General features: G+C 36.9%; 1 protein-coding gene across 1 annotated transcript in view; it reads right to left on the bottom strand.

Moving 5' to 3' along the window:
- Positions 1-439: 439 nt before the first annotated feature.
- The window catches only part of ENPEP (glutamyl aminopeptidase), an 82,845-nt gene continuing 57,928 nt past the window's right edge, over positions 440-25,356 (bottom strand). Inside the window, exons 12-20 of the mRNA XM_047718219.1 lie at positions 22,034-22,161; positions 21,850-21,905; positions 14,358-14,508; positions 13,412-13,485; positions 13,198-13,302; positions 12,945-13,115; positions 11,184-11,324; positions 2,248-2,326; positions 440-1,239 (exon numbers count right to left, since the gene is read on the bottom strand). Coding sequence (XP_047574175.1) covers positions 1,096-1,239; positions 2,248-2,326; positions 11,184-11,324; positions 12,945-13,115; positions 13,198-13,302; positions 13,412-13,485; positions 14,358-14,508; positions 21,850-21,905; positions 22,034-22,161 — 1,049 coding nt within the window. The 3' untranslated portion in view covers positions 440-1,095. The remainder of the gene's footprint in view (positions 1,240-2,247; positions 2,327-11,183; positions 11,325-12,944; positions 13,116-13,197; positions 13,303-13,411; positions 13,486-14,357; positions 14,509-21,849; positions 21,906-22,033; positions 22,162-25,356) is intronic.

Genomic DNA, 25,356 nt, shown 5'->3' with positions numbered 1-25,356 from the left:
AGTGCTATTCTGTGTGGATTAGGATTTAAAGGCTTATACATAAAAGTTATTTATAAGAAGATATATCCTCAGATATGCAGAGTCATGCTGGAGACATACATGGGTTTCCTCATTTTCACACTTAGATTGCTAGGTTAGATCAAAGCTAAATTCTAATTCCATTTAGTTTTATGGAATAATCAACCTTCTCTCTTTCCTGACCAGTTTCCAATTATTTAGCCTTTTTTCTCTAAAATCCATGGAGCAAAGTTAAGCACTATCTTTCCTCTAATTTCATAGCATATTTGAAGGAGCTTTGTAGGGAATGGAGCAGGACGACAGAGTACCAAGCATGAAAAAGCCTAGGTTCTTGAATTGTTTTTGCCTCATGCTAAGTTATTTGGGGAATGCAGCAGTCATTATTATTCAAGAGTAAAATGACACTGGAAAACAACATATGTTCTTCAGGTTAACCATTCAGATTTATTTTAAAAAGGAGAAGAGAGTGTTTTTGTTGATTTTAGAGTGAAGGCAATAGGCGTTTCTTTGGCTAATTCATGCAGTCCTTGAGTAAAATTTAAACCTGGGTTACTCTGGTAGGATTTAAAGGAATAGGACACATGTGAATACAATGATATTAGATATGTGTAATTCTGAATAATAAAATAAAGATTAAGATGGTAATTTTGGTCCCTCAAGTACTGGTATTTAAACTTTAAAAATCAATCAAGAGAGAAGATTAAGTGGTGTTTCTTTGGTACTAAAAATGTAAAGCTAAGACCAAATTGTTCTATTTTCACAGATTTAAGATATAAAGAATGATATTTAAAGACATTAAAATGGCTATTACATTCTCTTCAGTTTGCAAAGAATCTCCTATGAAGTACACTTAGAAGAAATCCCTGAGTACATTCACTACTGTATTAGTATCTTCCTTCATAAACAAAGAAGAACAATTTGAAAGCTTTGCAATACAGAAACACACTACTTAGCAAAAGCAATATCTGCGTATAAGACTCCCTCCATAGTGCTTGTAAATTTGGCCAAAATATATGTAATAGGAGAAACAATAGAATCATAAAATTAAAATATGACATTTGGACACATTAACCATTCTTAAGGTAAATCCAAAAACCATTGTCTTATGGTATTTCTGTTTTGCCTTAACCACTCGATATTGTTCTTCACTGTTTCCAGCACTTGCTCCCTAGGTTTTTCTCCTGCTCCAGCATCTGGATACTTTTTGAAAAAACTCTCCATCTAGAAATGAGAGAGAAATAATTAAGAAAGTCATTTTCAGCCCAATTAGTATTCAAGGCTTTTATTTACAAGCTGGATTTGTCGTCTTCTTCCCTGGAAATTCATTATCATTTCACAACACTGAGTTACAGGTCTTGGTGCCTCAATTAGACTGAGCCCTTCTCTCAGATTGGCAATCATTACCCATGACTTTTGGACTTTTGGCAGCATGTCACGTCCAGAGAGGCTCTGCCATCTTGGGGAAGGAGAGCAGCACACTAACGGCTGCATGCCCCTCTGTGCTTCCGCTGCTTCTCTATTTTCTGTACATGGTTCCTGGAAAACCCAATGTGTGGAATGAGGGCTTTGCTTAGCCTTTCGCTTCAGGAGCTGGGACTATTTTAATATACTTTCAGCTCCCTTATTAAGGCCTCATAATACCACCTCTGTTAACCTTGGTTCTCTCTTTCATCTTCCTTCCAAAATCCTCCCCCAAACTCAATCATAGTAATTTCTGTCACTTCCAAAAATAAGAATAATTTTGTTCAGAAGAATGTTAACGTTCCAATACATAATATACAGATAATGAAAATTCATACAACCTCAACTTTCCAACATTAATAAACATTTTTCACTCTGGGAACTGAGATATTTGAAACTTAAACATCTTTAAATTCCAAAACTATGAATTTTGAAAGGAATCAGATCTTGACTATCTTATTCCAGGTTACATACAAGGAAAGGGGAGATATACTGTCCACACTTTGGTAAGCCAGAAGGTCTCATGCAGCCTTCTGAGCCCCTCACGGCCTCAGTTTTCTCAACTTTTACACTTTGTTACTTGAATTGTTTTCAGTTTAGAAAAAGTAGGTCTACACTTAATTAGATATAAAACTTACTTCTTTCTCCTTGTCTTCTGAGATCTGAATAGAGAAAATGCCATTTCCATTTGAAAAAAAAAAAAAAAAAGGAAAAGAAAAGTTTAATTCTGTTCTTCCTAGACAAGTTTAGAGGGATTTCACTTCATACCTGCCAGAGCTGAAGTTCAGTGTTGAAAGGTTCTGCTATCGTGACAATTCTGCCAAGGTTTCTGTCATTGAGTGTATATCTGAAGAGAAATTTAAGGAAGGAAGAGGGAATATAAGTGCCCAGAAGTTTAAATCCTTTCTCTAGATGTAGAAATTTCCTTTTGATTTGTGGGGTTTTAAAAATAGTAATTTTCAAAGTAAGCAAAACAGAAAGTAAACACATTTGATTTAAAATTTCTATTCAGGAAAAATCTTAATACATCTTTCAACCTTTTTGTAGACAGAGCCACACCACCATCCCAGATGCGGTAGACTGCTGGTTGGATTCTCCCAATCTGTTCTTTTATCGTGCACACATGAGAACCCAGACAGAGATCACATTCCTCCACCTCCCTTAGGGCAAGGTGCAGATGGGCAGCTCAGTTCTTATCAGAAGAACAGGAGCAGAAACGCCACATTCAACCTCTGCTTCCTTGCTTGAGTGAAGGAAAATTGCTTGCCTTTTATTCCCTTCCTCCAAGCTCTAGCCACACCGACAGGATAAGGTCCTAGGCCTTGTGGGGCAGAACCCTTTAACAACTTGGGAGTTCTTGCTTCGGGAGACTAGCTAGCATGAGTGAGAAATAATTATGTATGTCCTTTAAGCTGCTGCATTTCTGTGCTTCCCACACAGCAAAGCAACTCTAGTCAACTTTACCCTGATAAATCCTCCATGCATCTTCCCTCAGGCACAGAAATTTGAACATAAGCTATTTATTCTTCTTTCAAAAAGCTTTATGAGCTACTTGCATACTATATTAGTCTGTATCACCCAATATGATCTATATTAGTCAGGCTACGCAAAGACACTTGAAGCTAAGTGCAAGGATAGGATTTTAGAGATGATACTCTATTCCTGTCCCTCTCATACTTTCTCTCTTATAGAACAAGAATCAGAAATTTCCTTGCAGACCATAATACAAATAATTGCGATTATTGAAAATCTCATTGCAACCAATCATGGTGTGAAAAAAACAACCACAAGAATTATGTATTAGCTTTGAACCACTGGAATGCCAGGGAAGGATAAAAGAAAACATATCACTACATGGAGAGGTAAACAAACATTAGAAGAAATTTTACATTTAAAAATTATCACATAACAAAAGCAGAAGCCATGGAGATAAAAACTAATAAAGTTTGTTTTATGTATTTTTAAATGTTTATACTAAAAAGCTTATAAAATTAAGTAAAAATTCATTCTTTTGTTGTGAAAAGAGCAAATATTTTCACTATACAAAGAACACTTACAAACTGGTAAAAAGGAGAAATATGCCAATGTGAAATTATCAAAAAAATGAATCAGCAGTTTGCAAAAGAAACATAAAGAGAAAATGAACCAGTGGAGGAAAAAACAGGAAATGTTCTAATAAGTAACCATGATTTTAATGAACTAGGTCCAGTGCTCACTCTTATCACAGACACCAATGAACTGAAATCCACCATTTCTTTCATCTCTCATGTCTTAACAATCTAATGTAAGCAATTTCCCTTTACTTAATGTCATCAGTCATTATCCCAAATATAATGTATATGCTGCTTGTCCTCACCCCTCACAGACTCTGAGATCTCTTCCAACTAGCCTTCTGGAATGAACTCTTTCCAGGGAGTATTTCTTCTCGTTTGGAGAACATTTATTTTCCCACATCCTTCATAGAAGCAGGTCAGAAATGGAGTTGATGTGCTCATGCTCCCCACTGTGGATTCCAGACCAGTATTTCTCCACTCTTTTTAAAAACTTCTGTTCCTTCTAGTTATTCCCCCTCCTTCTAGTTATTCCCCCTCACCTAACTTATGGTACACTTTAGCACCTGACTCCTAGTCTTCCTCTCTACTCCAAGCTGTGATTTCAAGGCCCATATCGATGATAACTATAGTATCTCAGCTCCTTAGTTTCTTGACATTCTCATTCCCAATGATATTTTCTTTGCTTTGACTGTCAGTTCCCATGATCATGCCTTGTGATCATCAATAAGTACGCTGTCTCTAAAATTGTTCATTCATGCACCCTTCATGATAAAATTTACCTTTCAGTTTCCACTGTGACCATTCTCTGACTTCATACGGATTTCCTGCCCATCAACCATCCCTAGCCCTACTCTCCTGGACCACCAGCTCTCCCTTTTCTTGTACTTGTTTCCTTATATAGTTTAGATTCCAGGGTCTACCACTTCCAATAACATTTTTTCCTAAGCCCTAAACTCCCTTATAGTTTAATAACTTGTTTCTAGCAGCAAACACTCTAGCTTTGGATGAAATCAACTGCCCATTTCCTCAGTGTTTGCGTCAAGTGGCTCATCTGTCAAGGGAGGTCACCCAACTTTTTCCAAAATGTTTCAGTATAAATTCATGAATATCAATCTTAGATGGACCCTCAATGTTGACAGTCCTCCTACATTACCCTGGAGAGTTCATTCTCTTAATCCTTGAATTACTTTTTTCAAGTGTTTTCACTCTCTTCCAACCTCCAGACATTCTCCTGCTTCCCTCCTTCTTCAAAAAAGATGACCTTGTCTTCTAATTCACAGATCAAATACATAGTAACTCCCACATCTTTTAGTTTACAGACATACAAAGATACCTGTTTTTCTTCTGTCGTCTGTGCATTGACTTCAACTTCTCCCGACTTTCTTAAAAATTTTATTTTAGAAAAGAATCTTTTCTCTCTTACATATTAAATCTCTCATTCATCACTGGCTCTTTCTCATCAGCTTTAAAATAAACATATTAAAACTGTCTTCCGTGGGGGCGCCTGGGTGGCTCAAAGGCCTCAGCCTTTGCCTTCGGCTCAGGTCATGATCCCAGGGTTCTGGGATTGAGCCTCACATCGAGCTCTCTGCTCCATTCCTCCTCTCTTTCTCTGCCTGCCTCTTTGCCTACTTGTGATCTCTGTCAAATAAATAAATAAATATCTTAAAAAAACAAAAAACAAAAAACTATCTTCCACAAAGAAAAAGAAAAGTATTCTCTTCCTTGATCTGGCATCTCTTAATATCCTTTATCTCACCTCTTCATTCATGGTCAAAATTTACAAGATAGTTATCTACATTTCATATCTTCATTTCCTCTCCACTGATTGATTAATTAAATTGCTTCATTTTAGGTTCTGTCACCATCGTTCCACTGAAAAACTCTTTCTAGAGTTACTATGCCAGTAAATCTAATGGACATTTTTCAGTCTTGGATTTACTTAAACCTTAAGTAGCATTTGACAAGAGACTATAACTTCCTTGAAACAGTCTCCAATTCAGCATTTCAAAAGAGACTCAATGGCATCATAAATAGGAAACTGAATTCATTGTTCTCCTTCTCCTTATCATTTCTACAAATCTAGGCATTATCCTTGTCCCCCACTTCTATTTCTAATTCACCAAGTTCTAAATGTTCTTACCTCTTCATCTTAATTGTTATATCCAGAGTCCAATCTACCACTATCTTTTTCTGGGACTGCACCAATAGCTCTCTAACAGCTTTTCTCAAATTCACTCTGGCCCCCATCTAGGTCTGTGCTTTACCACCAGGGCTTTCTTTTCAAAATAAAATCAGTCATTGCACTTTCTTAAAATCTTTTAGTGACTTTGCACTGTTCTTATAGCAACAGCCCAAATCTTAACCTGACCCTGCAAAGGTTGGCCCTTATCTTTTCTCTTTTCTGATAGAAGGTATTCAGCCAGGAATGTTTCATCTCCTGTTCACCTAAATAACTCCTGCTTTTCCTTTAGAATTCAGCTCAACCATCACTTCCTTAGGGAAGCCCTTAATGTCCAAATGCTCTTGACTTGGCCAGTTTCCCTTTTACACTCTTCCAGTGTGACTAGAACCTCTTCTGTTTGCAGTTATTACAGTTTTAAGTGTACATGCATTTGTGTGATTCCTTAATTAGTATTGGTCTCCATTACCAGATCTTAAGCTCCATGAGGACAGAGATCCAGGTCTGTTTCTACTATTGTATCTCCAATCCCAAGCGCAATGCCTGGTTCATAATAGATGTTATATAATATTTACTCGCTAAAAGGATTATAATTTAAAATGAGATATCAGTTTTTATATACTCAATTAGCAAGGGTATTTCTTTTTTTCTTTCATTTAAATTATGGTTAGTTAACAAACAGTTCAATATTGGTTCAGGTGTAGAATTTCAATGATTCATCATTTATACATAACACCCAGTGCTCATCATAAGAAGTGCCCTCCTTAATAACCATCACTCATCTATCCTATCCACCTCCTAGCTCCCTCCATCAGCCCTTGGTTTGTTCTCCATAGTTAAGAATCTCTCATGATTTGTTTCCCCCTCTCTCTTTTTCCTTCCTGAATATTCATTGGTTTTGTTACTTAAATTCCACATATGAGTGAAATCATATAGTATTTGTCTTCCTCTGATTTATTTTGCTTAGCATAATATACTCTAGCTCCACCCAGGTCATTGCAAATAGCAAAATTTCATTCTTTTTTGACAGCTAAGTAGTATTCCATTGTATATATACACCACCTCTTCTTTATCCATTCATCAGCTGATTGGCATTTGGGCTCTCTCTGTAGTCTGTTATTATTGATAATGCTGCTATAGACATCGGGGTGCATGTATTCCTTCAAATGTGTATTTGTATCCTTTTTTGTATTTGTATCCAAATTTTGTATCCTTTGAGTAAATACCTAGTAATGCAATTGCTGGATCATAGGGTAGTTCTATTTTTAGCTTTCTGAGGAACTGTCACACTGTTCTCCAGAGTGGTTGCGCCAGCTTGCATTCTCACCAACAGCTCAAGAGGGTTCCCCTTTCTCTGCATCTTGCCAACACCTGTTTTTTCCTGTGTTGTTAGTTTCAGCCATTCTGACAGGTGTAAGGTGTTATCTCATCATGGTTTTGATTTGTATTTCCTTGATGATGAGTGATGTTGAACACCTTTTCATGTGTGTCTGTTGGCCATCTGTATGTCTTCTTGGAAAAAATGTCTATTCATGTCTTCTGCCCATTTCTTAACTGGATTATCTGCTTCTTGAGTGTTGAGTTTGATAAGTTCTTTATAGATTTTGGATATTAGCCCTTCATCAGATGTTATTAAAAATATCTTCTCCCACTCAGTAGACTGCCTTTTAGTTTTGTTGATTGTTTCCTTCACTGTGCAGAAGATTTTTATCTTGCTAAGTCCCAATAGTTCATTTTTGCTTTTGTTTCCCTTGTCCCTGGTGATGTGTCTAGTAAGAAACTGCTGTGGCCAAGGCCAAAGAGCTTGTTGCTTGTATTCTTCTCTAGGGTTTTGATGGTTTCCTATCTCACATATGGGTCTTTCATTAGCAAGGATATTTCTAAAGACAGCCCTGAGTATGAGCAAGGGTTGGAAAAATGGTCAAAGTTAATAGTAAATTTTTTTCTGGGTGGCCATTCTGCAACATTCATCAGACAGTTTGGAACAGTTTTATTATCCAACACACAGAGATTAGTTAAATAAACTAAGATATATCTACACATTGAAATATGATTGAGCATCAAAAATAACATTGAGGAAGCATCAAAAATAACATTAAAGACATGAAAAGACACCCATAATAAAGGATGATGTAGGGGGAGAAGCAGGTTATAAAACCACATGTATCGTATGATTCCATTTCTATAAATAAAGAGCCATAGAAAAATGTCTCAAGGTAAATAGTAGTGTGAAAAGGGTTATTTCTAGGTAGTGGAATCGCAGGTAATTTTTGTATTCCTATTTTTGCTTATCTGTATTTTGTGCAAAAAAAAAAAAAAATACCTACCCAGTTTATAATAAGAAAATGGGAGATTTAGAAAAAGAATCACACCCAGTTGCTATAATGATATTCTGTAGATCCAAAGAAAGTCTGTTAATTAGAGGTAAGAAAACAATTTTTCTCAGTGACCTCTATAATTCTATAATGTTCTTTTTCTGTTTTGTTCTTCATGACTACAAATTAAAGGATATTTTGGGGAACTAGCAATGAATAGATTGGATAAAGACTGAAACTACCTGTGTAAATACTAAAAATGTAAGAACAAAAGAATTTAATCCCAATAAACCAATATCATATAAACTGTAGCATTTAAAGGAAAGTATGTTGTATATTTATCATATTAATTACTTTTAGAATTAAAATAAGGATTTATTTTAAACATTAAAAAATTATATAACAATCATCTTCTTGTACTTAATATTTATATAAGTATTATTATATTATCCAAAAGAAATTATTTCAATGCACATAAAACTTGTAATTAAATTCTTACTAAACTTTTTGTCTATGAGGCAGTCTTTAAGTGGTTTCAGTCATGTCCCATTTACTTAATTTTCAACCATAGTCATAAATTAAAATCAAACCTTAGCACAGTACACTGCTGACTTATTGAGTTCATTCACCTTCACAGTTTCATCTAAGACCTTACTGGAATAAACAAAAGCAAAGACTAACTGCAGATGTATCTTTGGAGGGGCGCCTGGGTGGCTTGGTTGGTTGGGCGACTGCCTTCGGCTCAGGTCATGATCCTGGAGTTCTGGGATGGAGTCCCGCATCAGGCTCCCAACTCCATGGGGAGTCTGCTTCTTTCTCTGACCTTCTCCCCTCTCATGCTCTCTCACTCTCTCTCTCTCTCAAACAAATAAATAAAAATTTTTAAAAAAAGAAGTATCTTTGGAAGTTTTTTTTTTTTTTTAAGATTTTATTTATTTATTTGACAGAGAGATCACAAGCAGGCAGAGAGGCAGGCAGAGAGAGAGGAGGAAGCAGGCTCCCTGCTGAGCAGAGAGCCCGATGCGGGGCTCGATCCCAGGACTCTGAGATCATGACCTGAGCCGAAGGCAGCGGCTTAACCCACTGAGCCACCCAGGTGCCCCTCTTTGGAAGTTTTTGATGAAGTCTCGAACTAGAAGGGCATTAGTGGTGTGGCCATCTGTTGTCATAAAACAATCACATGACAAAACCATCTATAAAAAAGCAGCTTATTTATTTTAGGATGACAACAAATTATTCAGGAACCTAGGCAGGAAAATCACTCATTCTGAATTCTGGAAAATATTCAGGAATTTGGAAATATTTGTATAAAGCTTGCTCATTTTTGTTTAATTCATCCTATCCAATTTTAGCAGGGAAATTTTATTTATTCAAACTAACCATAATTAATATCGGGTGTTATTTTTGTGTCCAACATAGGGTTGTAGTATAATTTTATGTTTGAGGCTATGTGAAATAATACATCATGAGAATTAGATCATTAGACTATGAAGAAATATTAAAAGCCTTGGATGAGGGTTTTGGAACTAGCATTGGAAATAAATATCAATTTATTATTTTTTAAAATTCAGGATTAGGTCTAATAAATTTATTTTAGGGCCAGATGTTTATGACTTCCATAACAAAATAACACCTGTTATTTCTAGTTATTAATTATTAAGTACAGCAATGAACTAATTTTTTAAATGAAAAATGTCTTATTTGAAATAAATCACACCAGAACTATTCAAATAAGCCTTGAAAAGTACTTTATACTTAATAAGCAGTAAGGGAATGGCCATTTTATAATGCAAAATGGAACATTATTTACTTATCTTTTTACAATAATTCAAAAGTAAGCATTCTTCTTCATCTGCATAGACTTCCTGCATCATGTGCTCAAAAAATGAAAGACTTATGGTCTTTTTGATTAAAACAAAATACTCAGTACTTGTCACTAGGCATATATTAAGCAAATGAAAGGTACTAGCTTGCATGACATGAAGCTTTATCTTCAGATAAGAACATGTTCTCAATAGAAAGATTCAGTAATTCTAAGTCATGCATTTCATTGAAACAGTTATAAACAGATGGACAAAGCAACAGACAAATACACACACGCGCGCGCGTGCGGGTCAGTCAATTTTTGTAGAGATGGATGAGCCGTTACACGCAATCACTGCAAAAACAGAAAAAACAAAACTTCCTCACAAATAGGCAAAAGCAATGTAGGGTATCTTAGTTGAAAGATACAGATACAATCTGGATCTCAGAAGGATGAGAAATGTGCGTGAACCTAATGACAGCCTGGTGAATTGTGGGGTAGAAAAGAGAACAGAAATAAAAGTTATCTTCAGAGTTAGTGTTTCTGATAAGGCGGTCATTATCAATGAGGGAGTGCTGATAGGAAAACAGGAGAGATTAGGAGAGGATAACAGGGCCTGTTTCCCAGTGTGGGAATTACAGACAGTAAAGGTCTTTTTGTCAATGTCTACATGGGATATATAATCTATATTCTATTTTATATTCTGTAAAGAAAATTTTTAGTGGGAATAACCACTAAATTTAGAGGATTAGGACCAAGAATAGCAACATTTCTTCTAAATGGGGCTGAAGGAATGAGAAATTTGGGAAAGCATCTCTTTAGTTTGATTTGTTCCTCTCTTGTCCTTTCTGTTTCCCATTTTAAAATTGCTATTGCCTAGAGAATGTAGGTGCCTTTAATACCTAAAATATAATTATCTGGTCAAGGGAGATAAAAGTTTTCATCCATATAAGCTCAGTAAGATATAAGGCTCCAGTTTGAACCCAAGTCCAGAAACTCGCTTAGTTTTCATTAAATCTTGAGAATTAAATACATGCCTGGCGTTATACTAGGTGCTAACACAACAGAAAGTTATATTAACCTGTTTTAACCAAACTAAAAATAATGCAATTTAGGCATCTCTTCAGATTTCAGAACTCTGTAGATCAGTTAGAAGAAATAATTTCCAGAAAAGGAATTGGGCCTAAAATTAACTAGTTTATTGCTTCCCTAGAAGGAAAATACAATGATCCTTTACTTCTAGTAATATGCCATTCCAGATATTGTATAGAAAGTACAACAAAGAGAAAAAGAAAGAACTTGTCGATGGTATCAAACAGAGAGAACAAGCCATTATCTGATTATCCCACCTGTTGACTAGATATTCCCAGTTGAGCTGAATCCAATTCCAGGCCATATTCCTCCCATAGCTGTTGTATGAGATATATCGGATAACTGTAAACACATCCTGAGTTTTAATAAGGTTTGGGTCCTTGAGCAAATCTAAATATCTAAGAAAACACAAATAGAAAAACAATTCAAAATGTTAACTATTAACTTTTTAAAAATTAATTGAATTTATTGTATACAAGCACTTCACCCACTTACCTATTATCCCCTTGAACTACAAAATTTTTAAAAACCAGTAAATTAAGGGAAAGTATTTATACTTTTATTTTCTAAAGAATAACAGTTACATCTTATTTGTTTTTCCCTAGATTGTAAGAAACAGCCTTCTAAAGCAATTTATATGGTTAGATTAATTAGCTCTAATTATAGTCTAATGCAAAGAAGTCCAAGATAATTAAGTGACCAAATTGACAGATTTTTATTAACTGTATGCCATGGCTGTACCTAGAGGGAATATCTTGACATACTCTAGACCATTCAACTTCTAGAAACTGCACTTTAGTGATAGTCCTGAATTTTTGTGTAACTTATCACTCATCCTCTAATTCACAAGAGTCTTGGTAAAACATGTAAGCACTTGCTAATTTTCTCATCAGATAATCAGCACAGTGGCATCAAAATAATGGATCAATATGATATTTTATGGAATGACAAAATGATCAAGTTCTTGATAGACTATCTTAGAGCCAAGGGCAGAAGAATGGACATCTACCCTAAAGCAAGATGGTGAAGAAGTATTGCTGGCTTTGTTTCTGGTAATCCTTACAAATTGGTTAATGCATCATAATTTCCTATTTATATTCTGCCTCGTTCATGACCTATACGTTTCTTAAGGATAGATATCATGCCTTATTCATTTTTATTCCCACAGTTTATATACCTACACATAGAAAGGACATCCTATATGTTGGTTAAGTAAATGTAGTAAATAACTCCGAAACCATAACTAGGCAACAAATGAATTAGGGCAGATGCTAGTTGATTTGGGGCATGTGTGTAGTGGCAGAAGATTCATAGATGTGCTTCAAGCAGTCTTTCTGAGTGGAATATAAATATATTTTGTGTGTATGTGTGCATATTGTGGCACATACTCCTTCTCTGATGACAGAAACCAATTTGTTACGGGTTTTGGATCAAGGTCTCCTTGATCCTAGGGAAGTAGGTAGGCTCCTACCCCAGCTGTAGAGTATGATGATGGCCCCAATCAGTCAAAGGAATTCAAGTTCATCCTCTCTGGCAAACGACCAAGAGGTAGACCTAGAGTATAACCCAGAATGATCAAGTGTGATCCAGTTCTGGTTATGAGGGGAAGCGGAAATAACTCACCTTTAGCATAAAAGACAAAGCCTTGTGAGAAGGAACTCTTTTGTCCTTGCTCTTCTTTCACTAAACATATTTGTGTGAAGACAAATTATTTGGAGCTCTCGAGGTTATGAGACATCCAACATGTTGAGGATGACAGAAAGAAAAACACCCCAGGTCCTGAATCACAATGTTGAACCACTGCTCACAACTAGAAACTGCTGACTCCCAGAGTGTCTTTGTATGAGATTACATTTCTTTATTCCACTCTTACATGGATATTTTGTTTCTTGTTGGGAAAATAAGTTTTAATAGATGTTCTTGGAAACGTATCCTACTTTAATTCACATCTTAAAGTGACCGTGACACATAAACCATCAAATGCCACTCATATGAATGAAAAAAAAAAAAAAACTTACCTTGACAAAAGAGTAACATTCTTTACCGATGCTAATCCATACAACAGTTTTTCTTTTTCCTGAGCTAATGAAGTTTTCTGGTATTGATCAAGAGTGTAGTTCCATGAAGTCTCATTGCCAGAGTTCTGCATTCCATACCGATATACCAGAAGCCTGAGATTTACAGGAAGCCTAGAAGAAGAAACAATGTTTCAATTTTTATTCTTCATTTCTAAGTTTGAGGTCCTCTAGAAATGAGCACATGAACAGTCACCTTACAGTCCCACTTAGCCACTGCTGAAATAATTGGGTAGCATTGTCCAAGGCTTCTTGATCTCCCATTTTGCACGCAAACCCTAACACAGAGGCACGGAGCAACCTTAAAAACAAACACACACAAAGCGTGGGCTGTGAGCACTTTTTAACATGTTTTAACACATACAAACAAATATTAAATGAAAATTAGTTTTAAAAATGTAAGAAATAACTTTGTAATGTGGCCTCCGTCATCATTCCATCCCAGAAGATCTGCAATGGGCTTCACTTGACTTTGGAAGTATTTCTGAAATAAAAGCACCATGTACAATGAGTAATAATTTACTATTTATCAACAGTTCCTCATTTATTATAATCTATAGCCCCCTCTTGTAATCTTCTTTCCTACTAGTTCAGAGAACTTTGGGCCTCTCCTTAGGAAAGAGATGTTTTCAGTTCTTATCACATGGCAAATTTGCTTCAGTTCTGAAGATAAGAACATCCTGGATCATTCTCTAATGTTTTATAAAATTTTGGGTAAGCTCCTTTTAACCTCTACTTTTTAGTTAACATTTGTAAGAAATGGAGTAACGCCTGACATACTTATTGCACTAAGAAGATTAATCAAGTATTGATGAAATAAAAGTACTGATAACTAATATATATATGCCGCCTTTGGGTTTACAAAGGATGTTTATTTTATATGACCTATACTATCCTATTGCCATAGGCAAGGATGGACTGACATTCCTATTGTATGAAAGAAATGAAGACCACAAATATTAAATTGTTTGTCCAGTTATTGTCCAGGAATAAGGAAACAAAATGTTATATATTAGTAAGAATAAATTCATTTTAACATAGATAAATCCATTGAAAATAGGATCTAGTTAGTATTTTATCTATTGTAACAAGACAATATATTGTACTATATTCTTTCTAACACTAAAATATATCGTAAAGTGGTATACTAAACCAGAAATACTGGCACATTTCAAGTTGGAAAAAAATAAAGATAGTATCTTTTTGGTTGGACTAGTTGTGTCATTGTACTTTCCTTTAATTTCACTTGGCACATGGATATGCTCTTGTATCTCTCAGAAGCTCCTTGTCTCAGAAATCTCCTTATTCTGCTCACCGCTGCACATTTACTGTCATAAGATATAACATTAACATCACCTCAATCACAGGGTATAGCTCTTTATCATCTTCAAACATGCTAATAATATAGGTTACAGCTGAAATTGCTCTCTGCCATGGTAAAAAGTCTTCTTCCATTCTGAGATACTTGGTCAGGTTTAGAGCCATCTTATAATCTAGAAGTTGAGCTCTAAGGAAGAGAAAAAAAAACATTAATTAAAAACTATAGACTAAAAACAAAACAAAACAAAACAATCCAACCATAGACTAGTACTCATTTGACTAAAAGTACTAATATGAAAATCATAGAATTCAATGTTAATGAGAATCCTTCTACTAAGCAGTTAAGAAAATGTTTTATTTGGGGGGACACAATCAAAGAAGTTTGTTCACAATGATGTCTTAGTGCTTTCATATATTCAATAGTAAAGAGGAAGACAGAACATTAAAAAGTACATTTGAAAAATTGCTGAGGAGAAATTCTGGATAAAACTAAAGCCATTTAGCTATAGTTAATATTGATGGATAGACACAAGCTGATTATAATGTACAAATGTGGGGCACCTTGATGGCTCAGTGGGTTAGGTGTCTGACTCTTGATTTTGGCTCAGGTCATGATCTCAGTTTTGTAGGATCAAGCCCCACATTGGGATCCAGGCTGAGCAAGGAGTCTACTTGAGGTTCTATCTAAATATATAAATAAATAAATCCTTAAAAAATACTTTATAAGAGGGCCACCTGGGTGGCTCAGTGGGTTAAGCCTCTGCCTTTGGCCCAGGTCATGATCTCAGGGTCCTGGGATCGAGCCCTGCATCAGGCTTTCTGCTCATCAGGGAGCCTGCTTCCTCCTCTCTCTGCCTGCCTCTCTGCCTACCTGTGATCTCTCTCTTTGTCAAATAAATAAATAAAATCTTTTAAAAAATTCTTTATAAGAAAATAATGTATATAAATGTGCCATGATAAATATATCTTATTAAAATGACTTACCCTTTGATATGAAGAGGAGACATAACAATACTCACGAATTATGAATGCATAAAACATTCCAGTTGAACTAGTTTATCCCCTTAAAACATTTCCTTTTTCATACTTTTTCCCAATATTGACAAATAAAAAATGGATTTTGTTTCTCCACAAAATTTGAAGTTTCTATTGACACTTCAAAGTTTAAAGAATCCAATTTCTTCCTTAAAAGGGATTCTAGAACCTTTTGAAATACTGTTCTCAGAAACCTGTTATGTCTCAAATTTTAGCCTAGGTTTTAAAAAAAACCTGAGATGGGAATTCTGCCTTTTCAAACCCACATTTTGAAATTTTAAATTAAAGAATAAATTTTGAATTTTTGAATTGGTTATACTGAAGCATTGAATGCTACTATGTTTGAAAGTATTTTGTGAGTGAAGAATGAATTATATCTTGATTTCTCCCCAAGAGTTTGATTAGAGGACGAACTAGTAGTATTGGACAAATAGATAAGAATGAGAATTTTGGCATCGTTTGATTTGTACTAATGAGATATGATACAGTGCTTGTTTTCAGTGCAGAAAGCTGACTTCTTCTATTTTCTCAGGTCCTGATCTTATTTAGAAAGAATTATATTTAGGAGCATGCAGCCTCCCTTAATAAAAGCACTACTAAATAATAATAAGAAATGGAGTGTTTTCTTGAGAATGTTTGTTAAGGAAGAAAAATTATAAAATTTTGTGTTGATATTTGAAACTTGAGAATTTTCTAATTTTAATGATTCTCTATTTTCCCTGGTGGACAGAACAGTTAACTATGTCCAGCTGAAGATTTTAAGGTGTTTATGAAGAATAATTGTTGCTCTAATGATCAATTTAGCAAAGAGAATAATGAAAGTTTAGGAAAAATGAGCATTTGGTCAGAAACCAGGTGGTCTGTACATTTCAGGTAGGTGAAAAGATTAAAGGGAATGGGTCTTGGTTACCAGGGCCAGAAGAATTAGCTAATTAGATAGCATAAGTAGAAGTAAGAAGGGAATCCAGTTATCCAAAAATCAGAGATTCTGAGGAAATACTGTGTATTCAAATGTTGAAAATCAATATCCTATCCTATTGCCTTATTTTTCCAGCAGGCCTGATAACTATACAAACTATACAATAGTTCCATTTTGGTATCATTTGTTTTCTTTAAGTCTGAGTCATATGGTCAGAACATCAGACTGGGAGTGATTTTTTGCTGGTTATTACAAGGATAACATTTGAGAATTTAGCTGAGATATTTTTTATTTCCCACAAATAATGTTACTCTGTAGCTCCTACTGGTCGTATTTGATTCTCCAGAGGAAGAGCAGTATCATTTAGAACTATGATTCTCAAAGTGGAGCATCTATCAACACCTGGAAAGTTCATTAAATCACATATTCCCGCCCCCACCCCCCACCCAGAGTTTCTGATTTAGCAGTTTTGGAGTAGGGCCAAAGAATTTGCATTTCTTATAAGCTCCTCTGGGCAGTGTTGATACTGGTGGGACCCCATGTGAAGACCTGGTTTTGAGAACAAAGACATATATAGTGCCCTTCTCAGATCCCCTTACAGTGCTTGGTTGGCTCACAGCTGCCACCTTCTTCAGAGAAGAGCACTTGGCCAAATACATCCATCTTGCCTAAGAGGTAATGCAATACATCACTCCAGGCCATTAATTCTCTGATTCAGGAAGGCAACAAGCCAGCCTGCTTCCTTCAAGTTAGACCCACTTTATAGCATAATTCATAGCTTTCTAGTGGAATCTGGCAAAGCTAGACTCCATCTGAGACCATATCATGGCTCAGCTTTTTATCCCTGCCCCACCCTCTTTTTCATACTCCCTATCTCATGAGACTACTCTCTCAATAACCTACATGTACATGAACCTTTTCATATACTGCTTCTAGGGAGCTCAATCTAAGACAGCATTCTTAAGCAACTTTGAGTCTCAAACTCCATTTGTTAAATCCACAGGCATATAGCAGTTCTGAAAGCCAGATATGGTTAAGAATTTTATTTTATTTTATTTTATTTTAAAGATTTTTGGGGGGTGCCTGGGTGTCTCAGTTGTTTAAGCATCTGATTTTAGCTCAAGTCACGATCCCAGGGTCCTGGGATCAAGTCCCATGTTAGGCTCCCTGCTCAGTGGGGAGTCTGCTTTTCCCCTTCTTTCTGCCCTTCTCCTTTGCTTGTGCTCTTTCTTTCCCTCTCTCTCTCTCTCTCAAATGAATAAATAAAATCTTAAAAAAATTTTTTTTTATTTGAGAGAGTGAGAGAGAGAGAGAGCAGGAGTGGGAAGAGGGAGAGGGAGAAGCAGAATCCCCATTGAGCAGGGAGCCTGATACGGGGCTCGATCCCAGGACTCTCTGATCATGACCTGAGCCAAAGGCAGATGCTTAACCAACTAAGTCATCCAGGCATCTCAAAAATTTTCTTTATTTAAAAATCTTCCATCAATCTAGTAAAAGCCCAGCCTGAGGGACTCAAATCATAGAACTGTCCTATCATCTGGAGAAGTTGGAAGCTCTAAGTTAAAGACAGTTCTCACCAGACTCGATGGAAAAAAGGACAAATGGGTCTAATGAGAGAATTTTTGCCCTCCTATCTTGGGCTGAGGCACCCAGGAAGTTTGGGGGAATCATATAAAAAAAGGCTTGTCTTGGCTTCCCTGGGTGTGACCTGGAAGTACATTCCAGTCCTCAGAGAAGCCGACTTAAGCGTAGTGTCTTATCTAATGTCGCTCTTCACTGGGACATTAGAAACAGTTTGGAGAAGTGTCTAGGTTGATGCAGCTGACCCCATGTGCTCATTTCCCAGCAAAGTCTTTGGTGGTGTGGAGAATTTCAAAAAATCCCCATTGTGTCTGATTTCTCAGTGTTCACTTGCCAACTAAATTCGTATTTCTGACTCATAACAGTCTTTTTGCAAAGAACTGGGTCCTTTTGGAGTCTTTCCGATTACCCTACTTCTCCTTTCTCTAAAAGGCAGCATGAGGATGGGGATGGGGGGGGGCGGCGGTAGGAGGGTGAAGTTGCTTATCCAGTTCTGTGTTGTGCTCTGGTTACCTCTGCAAACACCTGTAAAATGGTAAAACCAGTGACCCTAGAGGTCTGTAATCTTGGTGTGGCTGATGTTCACTTGGTGGCCTTTATTTGCTAACTCGATTCTCACCTCGGATATCATTGGAGCCACTGCTGTGTGAGGCGGGGCTAAAATTCTGCTTGGATCATTAGCGTTAAGTGGCCTTTTAAGCCATCCTTTCCTCACCTAGAGACTCCTGCTCCCACCCATGGACCTGTTAGCTAGTGCTCTCTGCTTTGCCTTATGTTATTCCTCACCCCTCTCCTGGCTTCACCACACAGTGGGCTACAGAGCACAATCCAAGCTATTGAAAAGGAAAACCCTACTGTAACAGGTGGACAAAAAAGGATTCTTTCTGTCTCTGTTTTGGCAAGGCCCTTTGCCTAACCCGCAAACGAGGCTTGTTGGCCTAAGCCCCAAAGATGCAGACCCACCAAACTGGAACTAACATGGTCAGGAGAGATTTTTGTGACCCTTAGTTGATAACCCATCACCAGCCTATTAGAGACATTGGAGAAGCTAGGGGCAGAAGGAGACATTTTAACAGAGGGCTTCAGGGGATCACTGTCAGGGTACTTTGAATGCTCTCCTCCCACAGGAGAGAGGAGGATGCAGGAGGCTTTTCACCTCACTTCAAGCCTAAGAAAAGGGGTTGTAGTGAAAACACTGGAAGAGTTTTACCTGTGTATCATGGAGTTTGGGGACACAGCGGCCTGGTATCTGATACCCTGAGAAATCTAAAGGATAAGAAACTACGGTTGACTATGGCTCTAACTTCAGAGTAAAGAGATAAGACTGTGTGGGCTGGCCCATCCTTCCAGACATTGTTGGGGGAAAAGATATATGAACACTTCTTTTGGACCAGATGTGGTTCAGAGGTTTTCACTCACCCACCTCAAGGAACTGCAAGAGAAAGATCTTAGCAATCAAAATGAGTATGGATGGCAAATACTCCAAGAAAACATCACATAGGAAAGTCAGTATTAGACATCTTCAAAGTCCAGAGAGGACCAGATGTAAACAACATGTCAGGATCTTTCCTTCCCTTCACTTGCTCTCCCTCCCTACTCTCCTGGCCTTAGCCCTGGAGGAGTCAGAGGCAGCCTGGCGAGTGAGGAGCAGAAGTTCCTGCAACAAGATGGTGAAGACGTCAAGCACCTGGTTTCCACTGCAGGTGGCTGGCCTGACACCAGCCTGAGTTGGGGACAGGGAGGAACTTTAAATGCAGTTGATAACTCTGATGGTTTTACGGGACTGGGCTCACACTCAAACTGAGCCTGTCTGGAGGACTTGAAGGAGCTGGGAGAATTTTTATTCCTTGTCTTGAGCAAATGTGCCTATCTGGATATTCATCTGGGGTAGTAAGAGTACTAGCTCCTCAAATTTGGGGACAAGGGAATTAAGAAAATGTTTATATTTAGATGTGCTCTTTTACTCTGCTTATGAAACATGATAGTTAACATTTCTTTTTGAACACCCAAGTGGTACTGTATAAATTCTTATCCTACCACAGGCACTTACCTGTTCAACTACATGTTTCTCCTTTTTTCTCCCTAAAGCTTCTGAGTGAACTGCACTTAGCTGTAGCCAACACTGGTGGACTCTACTTCTCTGAGTCCTGTTTCCCTCATGTGTTACAGAAGGAAATTGAGTGATAACTAAATAGCTCTGCTGATAACTCAGGTATTTTCCAGATCAGTTGCTGTGTGATTCTACGTATTTTTTGGTTTTCAAGTGAGTCTCACATTCTTCATTTCCATATCTCTCCAAAATTTTATGGGAGCTATGGCCAAGGAGCTGAGCAAATGCAAGAAAGTCTTTCAATTGTGCAAATTATTTGCTTTATACACAGTACCCAAGAGAGACCTGTTCAAGAGGCTTTCATTTCTTAAAGCAAGAAGAACTGTCTGCATTGTGTTGTGATGGGAATTAAATTATAAATATTTTGTAGTTCTGTGTAATTTCTAAGAGCCAAGATGCCAAGCTTTGGAAGAAGTCATGATGCGTTTCTAGGAGAGTTTTCCCTCTAAAGAATTCTTGATGGTTCTCTTATATTTTAAAATGTTGATTATCTTCCTTTATCACTTAAGTTCCCAGGCCTATGCAGTGTCTGGTACAGTCAAGTGGTATACTTTATTAAGCACTTGCTATGGGCCAGACATTGTTTGGGGTGCTTTATGTGCATTATTTCACTTGTTTCTTACAAAAGAAATCTTATAAGGTCTTATAATCTTGTAAGTCTTATAAGGTCATCTCCATTTTACTCATAAGGAAATCGAGTCAGAGATTGGTTAAGAAATTTACTCAAGGTTATACAGAACCAAGATCTGAATCGTTTCAGAGCCTGTTTTGTAACCCTATCCATTCCCTCCTTAAAAAATGTCAAGAAGGTCTTCTGACTTCCAGTATCTCATCTAGGAAGTCTGTCGGAAATAGTTCTCCCATGCCTTTAGTGCTGGTGTACTATCTTTCAGACATGTGTTCGGCTCATATTTAATGAGCTTCTGTCATGGGCCAGTCACAGTTAGGAACTGGGAATAAAATGAACAGGAACATGGTCTGGTGCCTGCCCTCACATATCTGACGGTTTGGTAGGTAAGATAGACAGTTAATAAGAAATGACAGCATAACATTGTGGCTAAACACAAGGGCCCGCGAAAGGGACACCCAATCCAAACAAAGGGGCAGTGAAGGCTTTTTGAAGAAGTAGCAGCTCATTCTCGGTACACTGCATGTATCTAGGAGGAGGCCACTACAAAGCCAGAAAAACCTACTGTTTGTGTCCCTAGCTGCTATAGAAGTACCAGAAATTCAACAAATACCTGTTGAATTAGTGGTGTCAGACTACTTAAAAACAAAACAAAACAAAAAATCTCAAAGACAGTATGGTTACTACTCCTTCATTCCCCTAATCAATGTTGATTTTTTTTTCTAAGTGTAGGTCACCTTCAGGCCATGAAAACAAAAAAAAAGTCCAGTTTCTTAGGTGGTACCTTAATTCTGATCAATCCTAGAGTACCATGTCTCATTCTTCTTACCCTGATGACCTGAACAAGAGTTGACAACTTTAGCCATAAACTCATACAGTGGGCTTAGGCTCATAGAAGTAAGTTAATGAAACACATTGTTGTTTCATTAAATCGAATTATGAAGGTGCACTTCTGAACATTTGCAAATGTCACTCCTAATTAGCTCAAGGACTTTGATACAGATGAACCCTACTCAAAGTCAATATGGTACGTGAGCTTTTGTGTGTCTGCTAACAGCAAATTGCAGTAGTTTGGCTATGATGTTTATGCGAGTTTTAAAAAAGAGAGTTAAGGAAGACAATAATGTTATAAATAGTGACTTTGGCTATTTTAAACTATAATTAATACTTAAACTTCATGGCAATTCATCAAGAAAATAGATTTATGAAAAAATCCACAGTATTTTAAATAGCCCAATCTCATTCCAAAACTCACCTTGCCAAGGCAAAAGCATCGTCAATAAGACTTGCACGGTCAGCAGAAGAAAAGTCCTGAAAAGAAGAAGAAAAAGAGGTAAGTAGCACAATTCCTAAACCAAAGCATGTTCAGAAAGTTAATATCATGAAGATTCTGTTCTTAGAGCAAAAATAAAACAATTCATAACTACTGCTAGTCTTACCGTGTGGTTGCTGGAGAGATGGGTAGCTATCCATTCCCAAGTTGGTACTTCATAATTTACACGATAAAACCCAATATGATCTGGGTTTATTTTGAGAAAAACATTTCCAGCAGGATTCAAAGTGATTCCTGTGGTAGTAAATAAACACTAATGAGAAACATGTTTGCATATACTGTAAACACAGAGAAATTAGGCCCAGAGGGTCAGAAGAAAAGAAAAGAAAAATATCAACCGAAGGAGTAAAGTTTGATTTGGATCCAAAGCCCCAAAGCCTAATTCTTATTTAGTTGCCTAATTTTAGAATGTCACTGTAGCACATGAGCTGAAGAAGAATAACCAATGTAAATAAGTGTCCTGTGATTTGTGACTTATACTCCTTACTGGTAGAAGCTTGCCAAATGAGTGAAATAATTCCGTGCTTTTCAATCCTCCAACGGAAGAAAACAATGCCAAAAGACAAAGAGGTCCTTGCTTTTGGGGGTAGTCCATATAATGCTAATCATGATGGATTAATTACACAAAGAGTACTCATTGGGCAGCCTGGGGAGGGGATAAAAATGTAAACATCTAAAAGAATACTTTATTTATTAAAATCAACATTCAAATTGATGGCATTGCCTATTGCCTAGCAAAATAATGATTTGAGATCTGTAATGCTTTTAAAATGTCAAGAAGGCCTGCAGTAGAACTGAAATCCAAACACAACATTCTCGATTTTGTAATCCGTGTCATACTGGTTCTTCTAATTTTATTTATCTTTGTAAAGTCTTCTCTTTCCTTATTTCAATTGATTACATCAATGCTTTTCATCAAAGGATTTGCCAAATTAACTCTCTTTCTAAAGTAGCACCCAGTATTTACACAGGGCTCTAGTATATAGATTTTTAGAGGATCAACATTGAAGGAACAGAGACTTATGTTTGAAGTTAAAAAAAAAATTCACATAAAATAGTAACTGTGCTCTGACACGACCAGTTTTCATTAGTTAGCATTGCTTCTATACTTTTTAATTCATACACTCTTTTATTTGCAAGGACAATATACACTTTAAATAATTGTGCGGGAATACTGCATCTATTGAGAAATTTCAAATAGTTTAATGTAGTGGCGCTGTAAGGATGAGATCCTGGAAAATGGAAGATGAGGCTGGAAATAGAGTCTAGAGCTCTGGAGTACAAGAGCCACGTGCCATGTTAAGGAATCCATCTTCTGAAAGATGGTCAGATAGAAAAGATCTTTAAGCAGGGAAATAACATGCCCAAGTGTGCTTTCTAGAAAGGTAATTTTGATGGTGGTACAAGAGGTATATTGGAAGGAGATTTTAAAGTCTCCCGTAATTATCCAAGGCAAGAGGGAAGGAGGGCTTACTCCAATGTGGAGGTAATGAAAAAAAGAAAAAAGGTGATGTTTTCAAGACAAATCACGGGTAAAATCGACAGTTGGTTTTCTTACTTGAGTGGACCGTCAAAGGAGGGGGAAATGGCTCGGATGATTGGCTAAGTAATGATGCTGCCATTACAGAATAGAGGCAGATGAGTTAGTTTGGGAGGGAAGAAGCTTTAAACTTTAGAAGTGTTCACAAGGTTTGGAAGACATCCAGGACACAGTAGTTTTTCATAATATATGAGTAAGCTCTCCAACAAGACAATACTTTTTTTTAGGAATGTTCAGAGTAGGTGCTTGACAAATTATAAACCTTTACCTCATTCACGCAGTATTTATCTTTCTTTGTCATTCTCCCATGGACAAGTTGTTGAAAGGAAGCTAATCTTTTGGCAACTGTGCGCTTTGAATGTTTGTATCTGGAGGAGAGCCTCTTGCTAAGCACAGACCCATACGTTAATAAGAAAAAGAGCATGAACTTTTGAGTCTGACAGATCTAGGACAAAACCCTCACTCTGTGACTAACTAGCTGTGTGATCTTGGCCAAATCACTTGACCTCTCTGTGTCCCTGTTCACCATAAGGGAAATAGGGATAAAAATCCCTCACAGGGCTGTTGTGAAGATTAAATAAGATAACATCGGTAAAGTGTTGGTCACACAGTTATTTGTCCAACAGATGGTAGCTATCCTCATTATTATGAAAGGGGATATGCCACAGTTCTATAAATAGTGAGGCAAATATAAATAACATTGAGAAGTTCCTGGCAATCCATCTAAATACTGCAGTATTTCAGTGTGCTTTATATATACCTAGTTAAGCCTGTCTAGAGTTACTGTGATTTTTCTCACTTTATAGATGAGGAAGCTGAGTTCCAGGAAGTCAGTAATTATGGACTTTCCAAGATCATGCTACTTTCCCAACAGTTGTTAACAGCAACATACTGTTGGGTTGTTTAGTTACACAGTGAGGGACATAGGACAAGAATACTGGTGCCCACTCCTGGCAGCACGTGGGAGTCCACGCGTATTAGGTTTCCTTTCATTGCTCCACTTACTATTGTTTCTCTGATCATAATGGTCCTATGTGTTCCTTACAGTTCCAAATATGCATTTGGAAAATACAAAAAAAGTATGAAGAATAAAAAAAATTATGATTATGACTCACGGAAAGCTCAGGTGATGGTTAGCTTTTTTTAGCAATAAAGTATTTTTGGGGTGAGGTTCATCTATTGTTCATTAGACATCATCGCACACTTAACAGACTATAGTATAGAGTAAACATAAGTTTTATACTATGCACTGGGGAGCCAAAAAATTCTTTGACTGACTTTATTGCCATATTCACTCTGTTGTGGTAGTCTAGAAGCAAACCCACAGTATCTCTTTGGTATGCCTGTATTCTGTTTTATATAAATAATCATAAAAAAACTTTAGACAGGGCGCCTGGGTGGCTCAGTGGGTTGGGCCGCTGCCTTCGGCTCAGGTCATGATCTCAGGGTCCTGGGATCGAGGCCCGCATCGGGCTCTCTGCTCGGCAGGGAGCCTGCTTCCCTCTCTCTCTCTCTCTGCCTGCCTCTCTGTCTACTTGTGATCTCTCTGTCAAATAAATAAATAAAATCTTTAAAAAAAAAAAACTTTAGACAACTAGACAGCTCTTGTGATAGCTTGATAATTCTAGAGAAAGAAGTATTTTTCTTTAGTGATGTAGATGCTTTGTTGCGTTGATACTTTAAGCAAGTTATTTTTCAGTTTAAAATTAGTTTATATCTTATTAAGTTGTATGCATCATTTATTAGCAAAACAGTTGAAAAATACAAGAATAGTATTTTTTTTTACCATTGACACACTATTTGTACTTGGGGAGCTAAAAATTTCTAGTAGGATGCACTATCAGAACTTAGGATCAAGGAAGAAATTTTAATCTCTGAAACGAAGTCTG

The sequence above is a fragment of the Lutra lutra genome, chromosome 2, assembly GCF_902655055.1.
Source record: "Lutra lutra chromosome 2, mLutLut1.2, whole genome shotgun sequence".
In the NCBI taxonomy this organism is placed as follows: domain Eukaryota; kingdom Metazoa; phylum Chordata; class Mammalia; order Carnivora; family Mustelidae; genus Lutra; species Lutra lutra.
The sequence above is the reverse complement of the archived record's forward strand: the minus strand, read 5'-3'. Positions and strand labels throughout refer to the sequence as shown.